We start from the raw sequence: 19,959 nt of genomic DNA on the forward strand, positions 1-19,959 counted from the left end.
CCGAGCCAAACAAATGACATGGTTGGCAGAGGCTTTAGAGGACAATGTTGAATCTAAAGGTGTAGAGTAGAGACTAGGACTCATCTTTGATCCGTGGCATCATGGGAGTTTAGTTTTATACATTCCACTGCTTCCCCTCAGCTATTATGTTTTCCCGTATCTTCCCTGACAATGATTTAATTTAACCCCTCTGTTATTCCCTTGATACTCCGCTCTGTCCCTCTTTCCACCGTCTTTTTTTCCTCCTTCGCCCATCTCGTTCCCTCCCCTTTCCTCTGCATCTTCCAATGACTCACACGTTCCCCCTCCCCCCGTGTGTCACACGTTTTTACCCCCCTCCCTCCTCCCGCTCCCTCTGTCTCTCCCTCTCTCGCCCACATTCGCTCACTTTCTCTACCAGGCTTCAAACAGGCTGCAGGTAATGTTTTAAAAAGATCGATCTCTTTCTTTATTCCCTCCATCCTTCTAAGCCTCCCTTCTCATCTGCTCCTGCTCTGCGGTTTCACACCATCTCATCTCTCCATTGGTCCATATTCTCAGAGTAGGCACTGACTGAACAGCACAGGTACCATCCTAAATTGCCCAGGTTTGTGTGTCTGGAGCTGGTTGACAGTACATTCATTTAATAGGTATGCATTATTAGCCCTCGCTTTGTTTGCTTGTGTACGTGTGCGTATGCCAGCATGTTCCTAGGGAGCATCTGTTCCACAGCGTTTCATCCCTAAGGCTGCGTCACTATCATCAGATTGTGTGTGCATCAGGGGAAGAGGAAGAGAGTGTGAAGTCCTTGTGACTAATGCACCATTGAAGCATCTTAAAATGTTTTTTTTTTCGAATGTAATATTTATGAAATGTTTGTTTTCGACATTTTATATGCCTCAACTGTCCTCTGTCTCTCTCTCTGTCTTATTTATAGTAATCATTCTCTCTGCAAAATAAGACTGAGTCATTTTATACCCTTCCTGTTGCTGCCCTTTCCTTGTAGTTCTTGGTTTTTGGTTCTGTTTTCAAGCTGTATGTGTGTGTGTGTGTGTGTGTGTGTGTGTGTGTGTGTGTGTAAATGTGTGAACATACATATATATGTGGACTCTGATGTACAGCACTGATGTTTTAATACAGTAAACGTGCTCCTGAAGGGTCAAAGTATGTGTGTCTTACAGGATGTCGATAGTGAATATTGTTGCCAGGGAGATTCTGGACTCCAGGGGAAACCCCACTGTGGAAGTAGATCTGCATACTGCCAAAGGTAACAAAAAACCCAAGACACATAAATACTGATTTTTGGTGAGTGTGTATGTTAATGGGCTTGTCAGTGTGTCTCTTATTACTCGAAACCCCCTAAATAATTTTGCCCTCTAATTACCACAATATTGTCTTTACACAAACCCATATTCTCTTTTTTCCCCCACTTCTGCTCACATCCTGCTTGCTCATCCTCTCATGCCTATATGTATACCTCTCTCTCCCTTCCAGGTGTGTTTAGGGCTGCCGTGCCCAGTGGAGCATCCACTGGCATCTATGAGGCCCTGGAACTTAGAGATGGAGACAAGAATCGCTACAAGGGCAAAGGTTAGCACTTACATGAAGGTGCACACTATATCTTTCTCTCTCTAGTCTTGATCTTGTCTGTGTCTGTTTGTGTCTCATTCCCTCCCCTTGCCCTCTTCCTCTCTGGATGGTGTAAGGGAGTTTTGTGACAGTAATGTGGATTGACACAGGACTAGTTTTCCACAGCTCCAAATATCTTTTTTTTCTGTCTTGCTCTCTAAGGGGTCCTTAAGGCTGTTGGCCACATCAATGATACCATCGGACCTGCCCTCATCCAGTCGGTGAGTAGCGGCGTAGGAGCATGGGCAACATTATGCACAGTGAAAATATATGCAAAGGATAATGCAAAGATGTGTTTGATTATTATGAATTTGTTTCAGGGAATCAGTGTGCTAGAACAGGAGAAACTGGATAACATGATGATTGAGATGGACGGTACTGAGAACAAATGTAAGAATCATGAAAATGTCATGTACATATGGCAATCATGAGCATGTTCAGTGTCGTGCATTATTCTGCACCAGTGGCTTCCAGCTACACCCATGTGATGTGTCACCGCTAATATGTTCCCCCCCTAGCTAAGTTCGGGGCCAATGCTATTCTTGGAGTCTCACTGGCCATATGCAAAGCTGGTGCAGCAGAGAAAGATGTCCCTCTGTACCGCCACATTGCTGACCTGGCAGGAAACAGAGAGCTGGTCCTCCCAGTTCCTGTAAGCCCCTTGGTTTTATTATTTTTTTCAGTGCAGTTGCTCCAAACTTGAGAGCCCAAATACATTATCCATTGTTTTATCTATCCCTCTCTCAGGCGTTTAATGTAATCAATGGAGGCTCCCACGCTGGTAACAAACTGGCCATGCAGGAGTTCATGGTACTTCCTGTAGGGGCGGAGTCTTTCCGTGATGCTTTGCGCGTGGGGGCAGAGCTCTACCAGACCCTCAGAGGAGTCATCAAGGAGAAGTACGGTCAGGATGCCACAAATGTAGGGGACGAGGGCGGGTTTGCCCCTAACATACTGGAAAATAGCGAAGGTGAGTGACAAAATCCCCTCTGCTTCCCTCTGATAACCTGTGGTGTCACCTGATTTCTTCTTTTTTCTCACCCCTGTGCCCTCAGCCCTGGAGCTCATCAAGATCGCCATAGAGAAAGCAGGCTTTACAGACAAGGTGGTGATAGGGATGGATGTTGCTGCTTCAGAGTTTTTCATTGAGGGAAAGTATGACTTGGACTTTAAGTCTCCACCCAATGCCGCCCGCCACATCACTGCACAGCAGCTGGCCGACATCTACCAGGGCTTTGTGAACGACTACCCAGGTGTGTAATGTGATGTGGTGGTTTAGGTATAATGCTTGCCAAACCGTCAAAGATACTTTATTCTCCTTTCACATTACACAGTAGCACAGAAAAACTATACACCTGGGTAAGGAACTACTTTACCATTTAAGATCTATTTATGATCAAGGACAGTTGACTTCCGCAGGTCACACACACGCTGAGTCTCATGGGATGGACACAAGGTCACATGTTGGTGGTTGATTTAATCGCCGCCTAGGAGTGGGCACACCAGCCCATCTCTCATATATCTGCTGCCATCACTTGCCAAAGAGGGAGAAAATGAGAGAACAAGAGAGCTTGATATCTCCTCAGCTCAGTCTCTCCTGCTGACACTCGGGCCTGTTAAAGAGGTTTTAATTATGCGCTACAGTGCACATTTGGCAAGCTGGGGGCTACTCTGATGTAGCTCTTTACCCCGTCAATGGTGCACTCCCTACTTGTGCATGTGTGTGTCTGTGCGTGTGTGTGTGTGTGTGTCTATTTAAAAGCATTAGTGGTTGTGAGACTCATTAGTGGCTTCACTAGTCTCCCAGCCCCATTGGGCTCCAGGTCAGTTCTGTAAAAATGAAGATTTCTCATAACAGGCGATAATATAATAATTAACACACAGTCACACCATTCCTCACAAATTATCTTTCTAATCTCCCTTTCGCTCAGTGGTATCCATTGAGGATCCATTTGACCAGGACGACTGGCCAGCTTGGACCCAGCTCACAGCCTCAGTGGGCATCCAGGTAAGACAATATGTTCTGACTGACTGGCGGCGGATTACAGAAGAACCGGTCAGTCAGGTAGAGGTGGATTTGGATTTGCATATGTGGGGCCACAGTAATAGTAACTGATATGTAGATTGTTCCATGTTCAAAAATGCTATAAATAGACCTGATAAGGTTGCTGTGTAGAACAAAAAAGCTTTCGGCATTTCTCTAATTGTTGTGTTTGAATTTTCCAGGTGGTGGGGGACGATCTGACGGTCACTAACCCCCGCAGGATAAAGCGAGCCTTGGATGAAAAAGCCTGCAACTGCCTGCTGCTTAAAGTCAATCAGATTGGCTCCGTGACTGAGGCCATCAAGGCGTGAGTTGAAGCAAGCTGTGGTTTTGTGTGTGGCTGTGTGTATATGTGCCAGAGTGTCTGAGTGTGCACACACATTTACTCTGATATTTTTAAATAATATATAGTGTATCTGCACAATACCATACCTTTTTGCTACCTCTTCAGGTGTAAGCTGGCTCAGGAGAATGGCTGGGGGGTGATGGTGAGCCACCGATCAGGAGAAACAGAGGACACTTTTATAGCTGACCTGGTGGTTGGGCTTTGCACTGGACAAGTAAGACACACACATACACCGGATTCTCTGTAGTATATAGCACTGAGGAATACTGCCACCATTTGCTGGTGTTGTAGCTCATTCAATTCTGTTCAGTTTCATGGTCATTCCACCTTAACAAGTGTACAGAGCACCATGTTCAAAATTAAAAATGAGTTTCAAGATCATTATGACAATGTAGTGCAAAAATTCAGTTATTGCACCAATCAGTACAGGAATGCAAGCATTGCACAGTTGATAATACAAGCAATAACTCAGTAGTGACATTTTCTCTGGGATACTTGAGTTTTGTTTCTCTCTCCCTCTGCAGATCAAGACTGGAGCTCCCTGTCGATCTGAACGTCTGGCCAAATACAATCAGCTCATGAGGTTGGTATTTAGTATCTTGTACATGTGTGCATGCATGCAATCTTTCTTTTAGAGCTTGTATAACTTTTTCTTTTCTCTATTTTCCTTCTCTTTGTCTTTCTTTCTCTGGCCTTCATCCATTATTGTTGTCTTTCATGTTGATCCATCTGCTCTGCACTTCTCCCCATTTCTCTGTGCCCCAACCCCCTCTTCCTCTCAGGATTGAGGAAGAGTTGGGTGACCAGGCCCGCTTTGCCGGGCACAACTTTCGCAATCCCAGTGCCCTTTGAGTGCCAAGGCTAAAGGCAGTGGCACACACATACACACACACACACACACACACAGACACTCTCACGCACACACAAACCTCACATCACGAGGCCCTGTCAGATACTAAGCAGAGAAATAATCACTCACCTTTCTCAGAAAGGCTCTAAACACATAGACACAGTGAAATCATTACAATTAATTAGTTTTTGAGTCACTAAAATGCTCAGACGGTGCTCTTTAGCTACACTGACCTGAGGCTTTAGTAGGCTGGTGAGCACATTGACGAGCAGCTCATTTGCAGGAAGAACCGGAAAAAAGCCAGGTGGTTTCACGTCTCAGCACAGACAAGCACTTTCCTTCGCACACTTGTCCTCCTCTGTCTCTCCTGGTCCCTCTCCCCATCTCCTTTTGAATTTCTGCTGAGGTGTTTTGATCTTTTGTGTCCCATTGTTTCCTCTTCCTCCTGTCCCTCCTCTGGCCCCCGTTCCCTATGAACACACTTCACATAAAAAAGCTTGCCACAAAACTATGTCTGTTACCTTTTCAGTCTGAGGTTAAAAAGGCTCAATAAAGATGTGAATATATGTTAACTCTGACCACAACTCTCTGTGTGTTTGTTGTCTGGGGCAGCTCTACTGTTTCCTTTTCCTCCTTTAATTTTTCCTAAGGCATTTGAAGCTATTTGCAAATATAGTGAAGGGAAGAAAAGAAATTATTCTTAGGATAGTTTAACAAGATTAGATGGGCAAATGAGTGAAGACTGATGTTCAGAATAAAATAATGAGAAATATATAAAAAAATAATAGATTATTATAATTAAAAAAACACATTCTATAAAAAATATAATCAGCGTGACTTTAGTTATTATTATTTTTTATTCTTGCTATTTTTGTTGTTGTTATTATTATCAATAGCATAAGCAGTAGTAGTAGTAGTGGTAGTATAAATGTAATAAGGATCTGAGTTATTCCAGTCTTAATTAAATAATGACTCGTGCACAATTTATTCGGTCACAGCATGTAGGACAGTATTTTACATTTTTCAACTTTACGCTGATAGGCGCGCGGCCTCGAGTGCGCCCCTCCACAATCTGTTTGATAACAATAACGCCGGTTGTTGCTACATTGTAAATACACGGCTGCAGATTAATCATCGGCTGCACGTTACAAATGGAGCAGCAGAGGGAGCGCGAGCGCGAGGGCTCGTGCCGGGCGAAGGCAGGCGCGCAGGCGCACTCGTGCCGTCTTCGGCGAGGTTGCCATGGTTACCACACAATAGGAGACGGGACAGGGGGCTGTGTGAAGGGGAGAGAGAACGACAGGAGAGGAGGGAGGAGGTCTGCAGACCCGCTTGACTGGACACACCGTTGCAAGCTTTCCCAGACTGAAGTGTAGCCTCTTCTAGATAAGGAGGCAGACAGGAAGACAGGGAGGTGGACACACACAGGAGAGGGAGGGAGCTCATTTTTACGAGGCAATTACACAGTTGGAATAAATTTGATAATTTTATCCAAACGAGTTAAGGCTTTTTAAGTGTTTCACGTGGCCATTATTATGCTCACATAATTATATCGTGTATTTTTTTGCTGCAGCCTACCTCCTACCTCTCAGCTATGACTTTAGCCTACAGGCCATTGTGTCAAGACACAGACCTTAAAGAACAAAGGCAAAACCGAGTGTGGACGTGTCTTAACCGCGAGGTAATGTCAATTGGATAGTTTTGACCTAAAGCATAGCCTTTCTCTACAGTAGAGGTGACTCTGGAGGCTGAAGACTAGGCAACAGAAAAAAAACCTCCCTCTTGATCCCCTCCCTCTTCAGAGTTTTGGCCCTCTCTCTGCGCCTCTTCCTTCTCCCTGCCTCACTCGCTTCTTCTCCCCTCTCTTCCAGCTCCCCCTTCCTTATGCAAATCACGCCCTCCTCTCGCTCCCTTTCTCGCTCTCTTTCTCTCACCCGACGTGCATCCCTCGCTCACCCCTCCGTTAAAATTGTGACTGTACCGAAGGCAGGAAAAAAAGTGCAAGTCGTCTTAGAGGAAGAGGGGGAGCGGGTGGGGGGAGAAAAAGGGGCGAAGGGGGTGGGGAAGAGGCGAGCGTACGCATCAATTTGTACAGTCTTCAGTGGCACCCCGTTTTCCTGCAACGACTTGAAAGAGATTTCTTCTGCATTATTTGCGAAGCCCGTTACAATATGATCCAGCTCCAGCCTCTGTTTACAGAAGCTCGGGCTCTGGCGTGCGTGTGTCAACGTGCAATATAAAACGAAAAACAGAAAGAAAGGGAGAGTGAGAGGGGGACACGCATCGCTGGATATTATAGGTAAGGAGAAGGGGGGAAAATGGATGCTTAGACTGTATTTGAAGCTATTCTTGCTGGCCACGTTTGTGTTCTCCCTCCCCTTTTTCTTTGTGCGTTAATGGTCATACTCCTGCTTTATGGCTAAATTGTGTCCCGGTGAATTAATGTAAGCGTGCACACAACGCGCACTCACATTCCAACGAGAAAGGCAGAGCCGGTGCGAAATGCCATTCGCCATTCTATATCATCTTTCTTTAAAGATGTGCAGGATCTAGAAACAGTAGACTGCGCTGGCATCCATTCTGATCGTGAACATGTATGTGCTGCCGAACACGACTCCTCATCGTAGGTGGACTGTGTGCCGCCGTGGTAGTCGTCGGCAGGGTATAGAATAGCTTTGGCCGGTTTCCTCTGCATGTGTATCAATAACATTCGCAGGAAGAAAGAAGAAAGAGTCGTTGCAGTGCCCGCTCGTTGGTGATGTAAGCAGTGCAACTGCATGCTGCTTTGCATCACATGCAGTAGTCAGTTAGTTGATAATGCATGTGCTGTCTGTGCCTGTGTGTGTGTGTGTGTGTGTGTGTGTGTGTGTGTGTGTGTGTGTGTGTGTGTGTGTGTGTGTGTGTGTGCGTGTGCGTGTGCGTGTGTGCGTGCGTGCAAGAGACAGAGACCAGTGGTGTTATGCTGCTTTATGATATTGCTGTGTTTGCCTTATAGTTGTTTACTGACCATAGCCAAGGATTAGCCAATGAACCTATAGACAGGCCAGTTGCTGCCACCTGTAACAGAGATGCACCTAACTACACAGTGACCCACTGGGCACAATATGCTTCCCCACTAACACATGTGGTGTGTCATACGCTTGTCCAAATCAGTCTTAATCATAAGAGAGACTGCACACACCTCTAATCTGAAGAGGTGTTTACACTGCATTGTCTGTACATGTATGCAGCCCTCATGCATTATACATCTGTTATGCATAAGTGTCTCATACAAAAGTGTCTCTACAGTGATGGCATCGGTGTTCATGGACAGTATAGTAGATATTACTGTTATGGTTGATTGAACCACTGACTGCAGCATGCACTAATAATTAATGCATAACCATGTGTAGTGGAGCTGCCACAGGATTTACAGGAGCCTACCTGCCGTGAATCAAACATTCACAAAATCTGTGTGTAGCTATTTATTGCCTGCTTAGTGGAGTGTGCATGTACATTTGCCCTGCTAACTGTCCAGCTAAATATATCTTTTATTTCACCCACTGAAAGTGCACTATTTATATCCTCATTCAATATACATGAGCCATTTTTTCATAGTAGTGGTACATGAATGAATGGATTAAATGGCCCCGAGAAAGAAGTCCACCTATGTTGTCAGGCACACCCAAATGGATAAAGCATCTTGACATTGTAAATATCACTCGTGGCTGATTGGATAAATGAGTGTGGTCTGTGTGATTCTGCTAGCCATAACCAGGTCATGTGGGTTAACCACAAGTGGCTGTGGGTTTGGGCGGCTGTGGTGAAGGTGGAGGGGTGTGTGTGGCTCTGATCTTCCCAAGATGTTGCCTTGAGGTTCTCTGTCTTCTGCAGGCTGCCAAGCTAAAAGGAGCCTACGCTTCAACGCCTTTCCTGGTCTGAACCTATTCCCTGTGTTTTACTGTAATAGCACCCAATTACACTCTACACAGTCATCCCAAACCAGTGCATTTTTTTGGCTGTAGCAAGTTGTGTGTGGGTTAACCTAATGTCCCTGTGGGTTTGGCCTACCATGGTGAAGACAGAAGGTAGAGATGAGACTGTTTTTGAGCACAGTCAAAAACGGTTGTGCTGATGAAGTGTGAAACATGCTGTGAATTTAAATGTCAAAACCAAGGATTTTGCAGTTGCAAACTCAGATGGTTAATATTGTTACAAATTCCTGAACTTTAGATTCAGTGCAAAGTAGTTGGCTATGCCGATAGCACACGGCATTCTTTATTATTTCATCCTGAGGTGAACTACTGCTCCCTTGCAAAATACATTGATTTCTCTGTGGGATTACCATGCAGATAAAGATTGAGTAATGCCTGCTTTGTTTATTCTTCTTTACAGATTTTGGTAGCTCTCATGGTCTAACACACAGCCTACACAGTAAGCAACAAGAACCAATTCACTCACTGCAATGGCTTGTGTTGTAAAATGGAAGTTATAAAGAGGAAATAATGAAAACACGGACACACAAAGAATCGGTAAGAACAAGGCCTGTGTTTACTTTTTATAACGACGTCAGAGCTTTTTTTTTACCCACCTAACTCTGGTTTGTAGATACATTGCACATTTGTTGGTATTACTAGTTCAATATATGATGTAACTTTGGGATAGGTGACTTCCAGTTGAATAGAAAATACACATTATTTATTTGGTTTGCATAGGAATGATGTGACTAGTGGAGAGGCCATGTTAATATTTTTTCTCGCTTCTGCTTTCCATTTGTTCTTCCCCTCTGTCCTCATGCTGTTATGCCCTGTTCTTCTCTCGCCTCCCTCTCCTTTTCATTCCCCATTTGTCCTTGCGTTGGCCCACTAACCACCCTTCAATGAACCCGACTTTCTTTTGACTTGCATTAACCCTGTTTTTTTTTTTTTTACCATAACCAATCACTTTATAACCTGTCTCTTTTTTTCTTCACCTCTTGTGTTTCTATCTCAATCTCCTTATTCATATAACCCTGTGTTGCATCAACATTGAATCCTTTTTCCTCCCTTCCATATGCATCTTTTTCCCTGGATTTTTAGATGCCCATGCGTAGTGGGCGACGGCGGGGGGCGAGCGAGGAGAGAAGGGGTAGACGCCCTCACCCCAGCCCCACTCGCCCTGAGCGCAACGATAGACAGACGGTTAGAGTCTGTTTTCTTTTCTGTTGTTGTTTTGCACTAAACTTTGTGTATGTTTGTGTATATGTGCAAGTATGAGAGACAGGAATATTAACAAAAATGGCAGTCATTATATTTTGAATTGTGTGTGTGTCAGTGTATGAGTCATCAGTATGATTGCCACAGACATACTCTTGCAGTACCAGTGTTGCTCAGTGTAGTGTGTTTTACAGATTAGCACTTTGAAATTTTTTATGTTTTGTGTCTGATACTGATGTGTGTGTGCGCATGAATCTGTATTATGTGTGTGCGAGTGTTGTCTTTGTTCTAAAAACAGATGTAGGCCTATTATGGATTCAGCAGCATCACAGAGGAATTAAATCTCTTGTGTCCTTTTAGCAGAGAGGTGCTGGTGAGGAATTGGCTGGAAATCGCTTCAATCGCAGATCGCAAGGGCATGATTCATCAGAGAGTGAGGGGGAGGAACTTGTGTCTCCTCCAAAGAGGCAAAAAGTTCAGGTTAGTGTAATATTTTATCAACCTGTTATATAAAGACCAATTATAAAGCTTTGATTTGACTAAATAATCACAGACATCCAGAGCTTGTAAAAATACATTCTTCACTTCAAGATATATACACACAGCCAATATATTGCCAACATATTTTACTTTCAAAAGGTCAATTTTCACCTTGTCCACAAAATATATTCTCTTGCCAGGATTCGGCCTCTACCCCAAATCCACCAACTTCAACACACTCGACTGACAGCTCAGCTCCTTCCACTGTCCCACCTCCAACCTCAGTTGCCAGCCAATCCCGCGAGAGTGACAATGAGGATGGCCAATCCCAGGGCAGCAGGAGTTCAGTTGTAGGGAGCCTGGCCAATAGCAGCAGTAGTCTGAGCAGTGGGCGTGACATAGACCAGGACAATCGTTCCTCATCCCCGAGTCTCTCCGCTTCCCCTCTGGGTAGCCTGGACTCTGATTCCGACGGCCCAGACTCACCAAAGCAAGGAGAGAGGGAACGAGAGAAAGGGAAAGAGGGAGGAGTGGGGAAGTCGGGGGGAGAGGACAGGAGAGCGCTGAGAGAGGGAAGAGGGGAGGAGTCCTGTGGAGATGGAGAAAAAAGGGATGTGGATGGAAGAATGGAAGACTGTCCTTCTCTTAAGCCCCCCTCCACTCCCTGCTCCTCCTCTGCTCTAACACCGTCTCTCCGCGGAGCTGGGGATTCAACAAACGAAAGCAATAGTGGGAGGAAGTCTTATTTCTCCCTGGACTCAAAACTGGTGTGTAAGGTTGAGTACGGCGGACCCACTGGCATTGACGGTGCACACAGTGGCAATCGAATGAACTCCAAAGCCAACACACAGTGTGTGACCAAGACAACTATCTCTGGGGGAGAGTTTTCCCATAACAACCCCAACATTCCACACTCCTTGCCCCCGCCCCTGCCTCCTCCACCTGCCCTGAAGCCCTTGGAGCTAGGGGGGCAAAACCTGCCCACTGAGGTTAAGACAGAGAGAGAGAAGCTAGAAAAGGCTGACAAACTCCTGGACAAGCCTCAGTCTACTCCTCCATCTCTGCTGCCACAGACCGGCCCCCAGCCCCAGCCCCCGTCCCAATCCCAGTCCCAGTCCCAGACCCAACCCTCTTCCCACCCACACCACTACAGCTCCACCAGCTGGCAGGGTGGCACTGCAACTGGTTGCCAGGGGAGCTGGAGCTACACCCGTTACCCTGGCAACCACCACTCACACCAGCCGCAGCACCAGCCCCCAGTGCAGCAGCAGCAACTTCCCTCTGTTTACAACCCTCCGTCCTCTCGTCACTCCTCCTCCCACCCCTCTTACCTCCCCCATCCTCACCCCCACCCCCACAGGGAGTACCTTCCCAGGTACGCTGGAGGGGGAGGGGACAGAGAGAGGGGGGCTGCAGGAGAGAGGGAGAGGGGAGTGAGGGGGGAGTGTGGGGGGAGGGAAATCAATAGGGAGTTCTCTGCTCCCATTGGCAATAGCAGCAACAATAGTAGTGGGGGTAATAGTAATAGCACTTGTGGTGGGATGGGTGGGCCCAACAGCATCCAAGGCAGGGAGTTTGGGGGTCTGTCCGTGGGTCAGAACCGGGAGTTCCAAGGTTCTGGCAGAGATGGGCCCAACATGGGTCCTGGAGGAAGAGACTTTGGTCCAGCTTTCAGAGACAGGGAGCGAGAGAGGGAAAGAGAGAGGGATGGTGGGAGGGAGTTTCCTCTGCCAAACCAAAACCAGAATAGAGACTTTGGCCCCAATGGAGCTGGAGGGGGGCATCCCAGAGACAAAGAGGGGGGCAGATGGGGTGAGTTTGGGGGCCAGACAAGAGAGGTCGGAGGCAATAGCAACCCCAACAATAACTCCATTTCCCAGGGAAACCCCCCTAGTTCTACCAGTGGGCTTCCTGTCACCCCCATGCTGAACCGAGACCCGCCCGCATCACCCCAAAACAACCCTAGCCACCCTTCTCATTCTTCCCTACCCCAGCACTCCCACTCACATCCCCCAAACTCATCTAGCCGGGACTACCCTATGGACCAGCCACAAACCCCCTCTTCTGCAGCAGACCACTTCCATAGAGAGTATCCTCCCACTGGTGGGAAAGACTTTCCTGCTGGTGCACCCCCTTCCACTGGCCCAAGTCGAGAGTACCTCAGTCCTCCTGGGGTGACCCCAAATCTTGGACGAGAGTATTCAGGGCCTGGAGGACCCCAGCACCCACACCCACCGCACTCTCACTACCAATCCGGACCCAGAGACAGAGAGAGGGACTCCAACCTGCGAGAGTCTGCTCTGTACCAAAACCGTGGAGGTCCAAATCAACCCCCTGCACTCTCTCCTTCTTCCTCCTCTACCCACCATGGACACCCTCCGAATGCTCCTTACCCCCCTCCCCCACCTCCGCCTCCTCTCCCCCCACCTCAGACTTCCCATGGTCAGCCGCCTCAATCAGGTATGGGACCTAATGTACGTCCTCCACACTACCAGTCCTCCAATCAGACTCCTCCCACACCCCTTTCTCCGTTGCCTAGCCCATCAACCAATCAGATGGGAGGCTTCTCATCTTTCCCGCCTGGCTCCTCCTCCGGACCCAACATGCCTGTCTCAGGTGTGCCGTCCACCTGTTCACCCGGTTGTCGCCCCTCCCCCTTCCATGGCACTTTGAACAGCCACCCTCCCTTCAGTGGACCATACCACTCCAATGGGAACAGTGGCAGTAACATGGCCAACAGCAATAGCAACAATAGTGGAGCCAACAGCAGCAATACCAACTCACAGTCCCTCTCGCCTCAAAATGTCTCAAAGGGACCTGCACCTCTTAGTAACCCTGGCAACAACAATAGCACTTCGACCCCTGCCTCCAGCTCTTCACTTCCTTCTGGCGATGGGCATTCTGAATCATCCACAGGCCCGCCTCCTACACCTGTCATCAAGGAAGAGCCAATAGAAGACAGAGAGGAGAGTGAAAGCCCGCCCCCAGTGTTGAGAAGCCCTTCCCCAGAACCTAAGCCAGTAGACATTCCCATCCATGCCAGCCAATCAGCACGGTAAAGCGGGAATGACATCATCTTAATTGAGTTTGTCAGTGTGTCGTTCTACTCACTCTGTCTTAATGGAAACAATTCTAATTAACAGTGATGATAATAATTATGATGGTAATCCGTACTGCTGATTATTATAATAATGATGTATGGCATTGTTGTGTGTCTTGTGCTTGTTTCCAGGTTTCACAGGGTCCTTGACCGCGGTAGTGGGAATTCCTGTGCCCGCAGTGATGTCCTGTTTGTCCCACTGGACGGCTCCAAACTTTGGAAGAAGAGGAATGAGATGATTGAGAGGGCCCGCAGAGAGGTGGAGCAGAGGGCCAGAGACCTGAGAGAAAAAGAGAGGGAGCGAGAGAGAGAAAGGGAGCGGGAGAGGGAACTGGAGAGACATCTACAGGTAAGGACATTTGAAAGTGATAATTTTGTGTCATCAGATTTAGATAGATTAGATATATATTACATTATTCTCTGTCATGTAAAAGGAATAAAGCAAATAATATAATTTACTGTATTTTCTCTGCAGCAGCAGAAAGACATCAACAATGCTGCTGGAGCAGCCCGCCAGGGCTCTTCTCTCTTCTTCCCCTCCTCATCTTCTATCATCCTTGACCCCTCATCCTCCTCCACATCTTCCTCAGGCAACCCTGTCTCCCACCCTCCTCCTCATCCCCAACATCATCCTTCACACCCACATGCTCACCTTCACCCTTCACACCCTCTCCACCCCTCCCTCTCTCACTCTATCCCCCACTCCCTCCTCCTTCCATCCATGGGTGGGACATCAGCTGTGGTTGGAGGCCCCCAAGCGGCCCTGGGAATAGGCTTAGGTGGCCCTTATTTGGGCCCTGACACCCCAGCACTGAGGACTCTGAGCGAGTATGCTCGCCCTCATGCCATGTCTCCCCTTGGGGCAGCAAGTCGTGCTCAGGCACACCACCCACATGTTCACCATGGTCACCCCCATGTGCATCCCTCATTCTTCCTTCCCCAATTTCAGAACCATGCTTTAGGCCACCCACATCACTTACCTACTGACGCTGCCACAGCAGCAGCCATCTTGGGCTTTTTGTATGGTGGGAGCCTTGAAGGTGGCCCTGGCATTGGTCACGCTGGGGTGGCTGGGGGCCCAGCACCTGGGGGGATTGCAGGTGCAGGGCTAGGAGGAGTGGGCTTTCCTCATGCGGTAGCCGCACACCGGGATCGAATAAAGCCAGGGTTTGAATTTAAGAGTGAAGAAAGGGTGTACCCATCAGGGTCCATTTCGGACCCCACGGCTCTTGCTCTTGCTCACTCTCATTCTCATGCCCATGCGCATGCACATGCACATGCACATGCACACTCCCTTCTCCTTGGGGCAGGTGGAGGGGGAGCTAATGAGGTGTCACTCTATGGCACCCCTCCCCCAGCTCCCCCTGGTCCACCACACCTCCAGAACCCAGCCCTTGCCCCCGTAACTCGACCTCCCAACCCTCCTGCCCCACAGTCCCTCTCCAACCCACCTCCTTCCACTCTCCTCCCTCCTTCACTTCCCTCTCACCCTGCATCTGCACCAACGGCTGCCCCCCCAGCCCCAGCAGGTCCCGCTGCTCCTCCGCCAGCTCCTCCTCCACCTGCTCCCCCGTCCTCCAACCCTGTTTCCTCCCTTCATCACCCAGTGCCCCATTCTTCATTTCCCAGCTCCTTGCCCTCTCATCCAGCACCGGCCCCTGCCCCGGCTGCTCCCCCTGAGACATATCCCACTCCTACTCGCTCGCCCGCCTCTAATGAGAGAGATAGGAGCGCAGAAAGAGAGAGGGATAGGGAGCGAGACAGAGCAGGCTTGCCACCTTCTGGGGAAAGAGAGCGAGAAAGAGAGCGGGAGAGAGAACGAGGAGGAAGTGGTGGAGGTGGAACTGGAGTGGGAACAGGAGGAGGAGGTGGAGGGGAGAATCTGGGGCGTCTTCAGATGTTAAACGTGACGCCTCATCATCACCAGCACTCACACATCCACTCCCACCTTCACCTGCACCAGCAAGACACAGGTACCCACTGCTACGAACAATGCTGTCACTGCCCTACACTTTCACCAGCCCTGAGATTACACATATGTGTAACATATTTTGCATTCATCAATTCATTTAAAAAGTTCAAGATTTGTGGATTTCTTTAGATTTGTGTGACACCAATATTTTAAATAATTTTAGTGTGTTGTGTTAATAGCTGATTATTATACCAATACCTTTCCATTTTGCCACATTCATCATCTTTTATTTTAATTCATGCTGGTGTTTTGACCCTTATTAAACATCTCCTGTATTTCCTCTTACATTATTGGCATCCAGCGGCGGGCGGGGTTCACCCCCTGATGGACCCGTTGGCGTCGGGGTCTCCTTTGGCACGCCTTCCTTACCCAGGGGCCACGCTCGGCACCCCCATTCTGGCACACCCCCTCACGGACAGTGAGGTGCTCCGCCAACAGCTCTTCGGTGAGGAGAAGGCTCCTCGTCCATGTACTCGTTCAGTTTTTTCTACCGAAACTCTATAGTGCTGACAGTTTATGAAGAGATTTTTAACTGTGATGATTGTTAGTGACCATGGTCTCCTTTTTCCTCCTGTTGCTCTCTGCTTCTCGTGTCCATCCTCTTTTGCTGACAGGTGCTCCTTTCCGTGACCTGCCCCAGCCATCCTCCCTCACTGGTCCCATGTCAGCAGCCCATCAGCTCCAGGCCATGCAGCAGGCCCAGAGTGCAGAGCTGCAGATCCAGAGACTGGCCCTGGAACAGCAGTGGATACATCACCATCACCACCACTCCCTCACCCAGGACGAGTATTACAGGTACAGTGGCTTTGTGTGAATTTGTGTGTGTGTGGGTGGGTGAAAGCTTTGAGTTGTTATTGCATGTGTTTGCTTGAGGTGACATGACACTGAACCCTTACCTCAGACTGACCTCTGCCTGAACTTTAGATTGCAATTACATATTGGTTTCTCCTTTGATTTTTCAGTCACTTGAAGAAAGAAAGTGACAAGACCCTGTGAGGGAGAGACAAGAAAAAGAGGAGCATGGAGACAAATTGAAGATAATGCGTGCAAAAGACATGAATAAAGTGAAACAAAGGCACTGAAAATAATGAAGAAAAAAAAGGACTGGAAAAATAAACGAAGGGACATGTCATGGGAATTTAATGAAGGAAATTGAATGACTGTGAAGGAGTACAAAAGGGGGAATAGTGAAAATGTTGCACACAGTCCTTGTTAACTGCACCATGTCAAAGATCCAGACTCCAGCGCTTCCCTGCATATGTTCTTGAAATCCAGTCCTGTTTTGTATTGTGCTCTGTACAGTATATTAGATGGGGGCGGCAGTAGTGAAGTACAGTATGTGTAAAATACTTTATGCCAGAAGGAATGTGTACATGAGTCTCTTTTATGTCATTGCATGTAGCTAGACGCTTATTCTGAACTGGTGGAACTTCTGGTTCTATTTTTAGTAATTGCCTCCTCTTTTGTATCTGAGGGGTGTTCTATATGCATGAGACCAGCGATTTAGTGTTACGTTATGTTTATGATCAATAGTATTGTTATTATGATTAATGTTGTCTGTCTGTTGATAATTATATAATTATATATACATATTATTTGTATTATTTTTTTACATTTTCATGGTATGGCAGTCAGTTTTTATTTTTTTTATTTTCAATTTACCTTGTGAAACAAGATGCAAATGAACACAAAAAATCTGGAAATAAATTATAATCTTTTTTGCTAGTCTCTGCGCATCGAGTGCTCTGTTTTTTCTCTCGCATACATTCAGACTATTTGCCCTCTCTTTGTTTTATACAAGTCACTCATGCACAAAGCATATCAAATTCCTCACTCTCTTCCCCCTCCCCCTTTCTTTCTGACTCTCTTTCTCTCTCCATCAGTCTCTCCCTCCCTCTCTTGGTGAGTGTAGCTAATAGGAGACACATGGGATGAGTGTGAGACATGGGAGTTGAGTCGCTCCAGTGCACACCAGCCGCCCTGTAGAGCGAGCATTCCATGCCGCACTGTAAAAGAGGAAAAAAGAAAAGAGAAATGAAAAGGAAAAAGAAAAAGAAAGGAGGAGCTGAGAGAGTGTGATTTACGGAGAGTGCTGAAGGCTCAGGGCTGTGTGTGTTCTCACCATGTCCAGACAGAGGAGTCTCCTTCAACACCAGCTGGACACAGCAATAAACGTGGCCTTCATGTTGCAGGACAGAATCACTTCAAACACACAGATTTGGAGACACATAGACCCAGAAAAATGTAAGTTTTAGGGTCTGTGCAGCAGTGTTGTGTAGTATCATATTCTGTTGTCCTGTGCCATTTTGAACTGTCAAAACAAGTGGTCTAAATTCTTAAAAGAAAAAAAGCCATTGTGTGCTTTTTTATGCAATTAAAAGTCATCATTCTACTATTAATTGCTGCCCTTTGTACGCAATAAGAATATGTAATCCAGTAGGATGGTGGTACTGGATGTGAGGCATATTGTACAGTGTGCAGAATATATATAGGGCATGTATGTTGTGACTTATAGAGTCAGTATGTAGGTTGTGTGGCATTAAAAGTCACCTTGAATAAGTGTGTCAACATAATGTAAAGTATCTTCTAGCAGGACAAATCTGATTTTCCCCCTCTGGTCACATCACATCTGGGAGCTATTCTTAGCACTCCATCAGTCCTTTGCCAGGTTGAATGAGGACAGTATGAAAGGTATGGATGAAGGATATGGAGATTTACTGCATTCTTCACAAAATGTTCAGTATTGTATACAGACACAATATTTTTACTGTGCTGTGTTCTCAGCAAATGTGGATGTTTTAGATCTGTCACTAAAGGCTGATATTAGTAGTTTGTTTCAATCTAAGGCAAATAATACCTAGCCTTTTCTATTTACCTGCTTGTAGCACCAGATATGAGGACTGTCAGCTAAGTTTTCAGTCACAGTGACCCTCATATATGTTCCTGTGATTTATGAAACCATGGCATTCATGGTACTGCCCTTAGTGACAAACCCCACCTTGGAATTCCAATCAGGTAAAAACAAGTGAAAAAAAAAATTATCTAGTGCGATGTCTTTTAAGTTTAATACCAACTGCTGCTGGTACGAGCACTTTGTATACATCCAACATAGAGCCTTATTTATTAAATGCTAATCATCATCATTATTATTATTACATGCCAATCCAGGCCAGCTTGTGTTTGTCTACAGTGTGAAGAGGCCTCTGACTCACAAGTCAAGACAGGATGGTTCACAGGTAACACAGTATCATCAAAATCTAAAAAACTTGCATTTGAATAGACTAAATATACCACCCCTTCAGTCAACAGCATGTTCAGCATCAACATGAACATGACCCAGTGCTCAAAATGCTGATGCATACGGTTTGTGTAATATCACCGTGTGCCCTTTAGCAAGACACTTAACAGTAGAAGGCTATGGTTACTGTGTATTTTAAAGTTCCCAGCTGTGGACGTGGGTGTAACTAAATGGGTGTGAATTGGGGCATTACAGATAGAGCACACTTTCCCAATCAAGCTTTCATGGATTCATTAATATCTACCGCACACTTTGGGTAGACACATAAAAACAACAGGAGCTTTGTGTAATGAGGTAACTTGGAAAACTTTTACTAGTTCTCAGGGTGTGATCTAACAGCTCCCTGTGCCATCAGTAGGCCTAGAGAGCCAGTTTGAATACTGAAAGAACATTAACAGGATGTGCCAACCCACAATAATCATAGAGGACACCATCATAGATCAACAGGACAATTGCGCAAGACATTCACTAACAACCCAGTCTAATTATATAAGGGATGATATATGAGTGCAGGATAGTTTAATGGGACACATTCCTTAACCAGTGCTTAAAGGAAAAATCCACACTTAAATACTGATTAAACATTTGCCTTTACCTAAAAAACAGTTTGGCCCCTCTGTTGCTTCCTTTGGGTGATGTATTTTCTTCACAACTATCTCTTTTTCCCTGTTGGAGTTGTTCTATTCTATAAGGTCTGCTCTCAGACCATTACTAAGACTCCCTGACTGTACTAAGACTGTACCTGCCCTACAATATCCTTACATCATGTTTTTGCCCCGACTGTGTCTGCTGCACTGCTTGACACTGCAGGCGCTCAACTATTTAGACTGTCAATATCACCTCAAATCTTATATTATTTAATTTGAATTCTCGTTACATATAGGTAGCTGCAGAATGCCTTCCCTATATAAAGCCACACTACTAACATACTGTATGACTCCCTACCTCCACTGTATTCATACCTTTATATTATATACTATCACAAGCCTCATTAGCTGAGGCAACAGGTTGAATTGCATGTACCATAATTTTAACTTCATAGCCTTGACCTCCCTGTGCCTTCAGAGCCTGTATCTACCTTCTGCTG

At 46.5% G+C, this 19,959-nt stretch overlaps 2 protein-coding genes across 4 annotated transcripts; both read left to right on the forward strand.

Annotated features, from left to right (window-relative positions):
* Positions 1-327: 327 nt before the first annotated feature.
* Positions 328-5,426, forward strand: LOC115374239 (gamma-enolase). 2 transcript variants are annotated; one of them, XM_030073068.1, is made up of 13 exons: positions 328-418; positions 1,161-1,246; positions 1,474-1,569; positions 1,771-1,829; positions 1,929-1,998; positions 2,127-2,260; positions 2,356-2,578; positions 2,664-2,861; positions 3,540-3,616; positions 3,835-3,959; positions 4,104-4,212; positions 4,523-4,581; positions 4,781-5,426. In XM_030073068.1, the coding sequence occupies exons 2-13, from the start codon at positions 1,162-1,164 to the stop codon at positions 4,848-4,850; spliced, it is 1,305 nt and encodes a 434-aa protein (XP_029928928.1). In that variant the 5' UTR covers positions 328-418; position 1,161; the 3' UTR covers positions 4,851-5,426. The 2 variants fall into 2 exon arrangements, with proteins under 2 accessions (XP_029928928.1, XP_029928929.1); XM_030073069.1 differs by lacking the exon at positions 328-418 and adding an exon at positions 427-629.
* A 1,488-nt stretch (positions 5,427-6,914) lies between these two features.
* Positions 6,915-17,195, forward strand: atn1 (atrophin 1). Of its 2 annotated transcripts, none has more exons than XM_030072967.1 (10): positions 6,915-7,147; positions 9,223-9,359; positions 9,906-10,007; positions 10,383-10,502; positions 10,703-13,557; positions 13,735-13,951; positions 14,078-15,575; positions 15,876-16,043; positions 16,189-16,369; positions 16,537-17,195. In XM_030072967.1, exons 2-10 carry the CDS (start codon positions 9,333-9,335, stop codon positions 16,568-16,570), a joined length of 5,202 nt encoding a protein of 1,733 aa, XP_029928827.1. In that variant the 5' UTR covers positions 6,915-7,147; positions 9,223-9,332; the 3' UTR covers positions 16,571-17,195. The 2 variants fall into 2 exon arrangements, with proteins under 2 accessions (XP_029928827.1, XP_029928828.1); XM_030072968.1 differs by having other exon boundaries at positions 15,876-16,019.
* Positions 17,196-19,959: the final 2,764 nt, after the last annotated feature.

Source organism: Myripristis murdjan, chromosome 16 (assembly GCF_902150065.1).
Source record: "Myripristis murdjan chromosome 16, fMyrMur1.1, whole genome shotgun sequence".
In the NCBI taxonomy this organism is placed as follows: domain Eukaryota; kingdom Metazoa; phylum Chordata; class Actinopteri; order Holocentriformes; family Holocentridae; genus Myripristis; species Myripristis murdjan.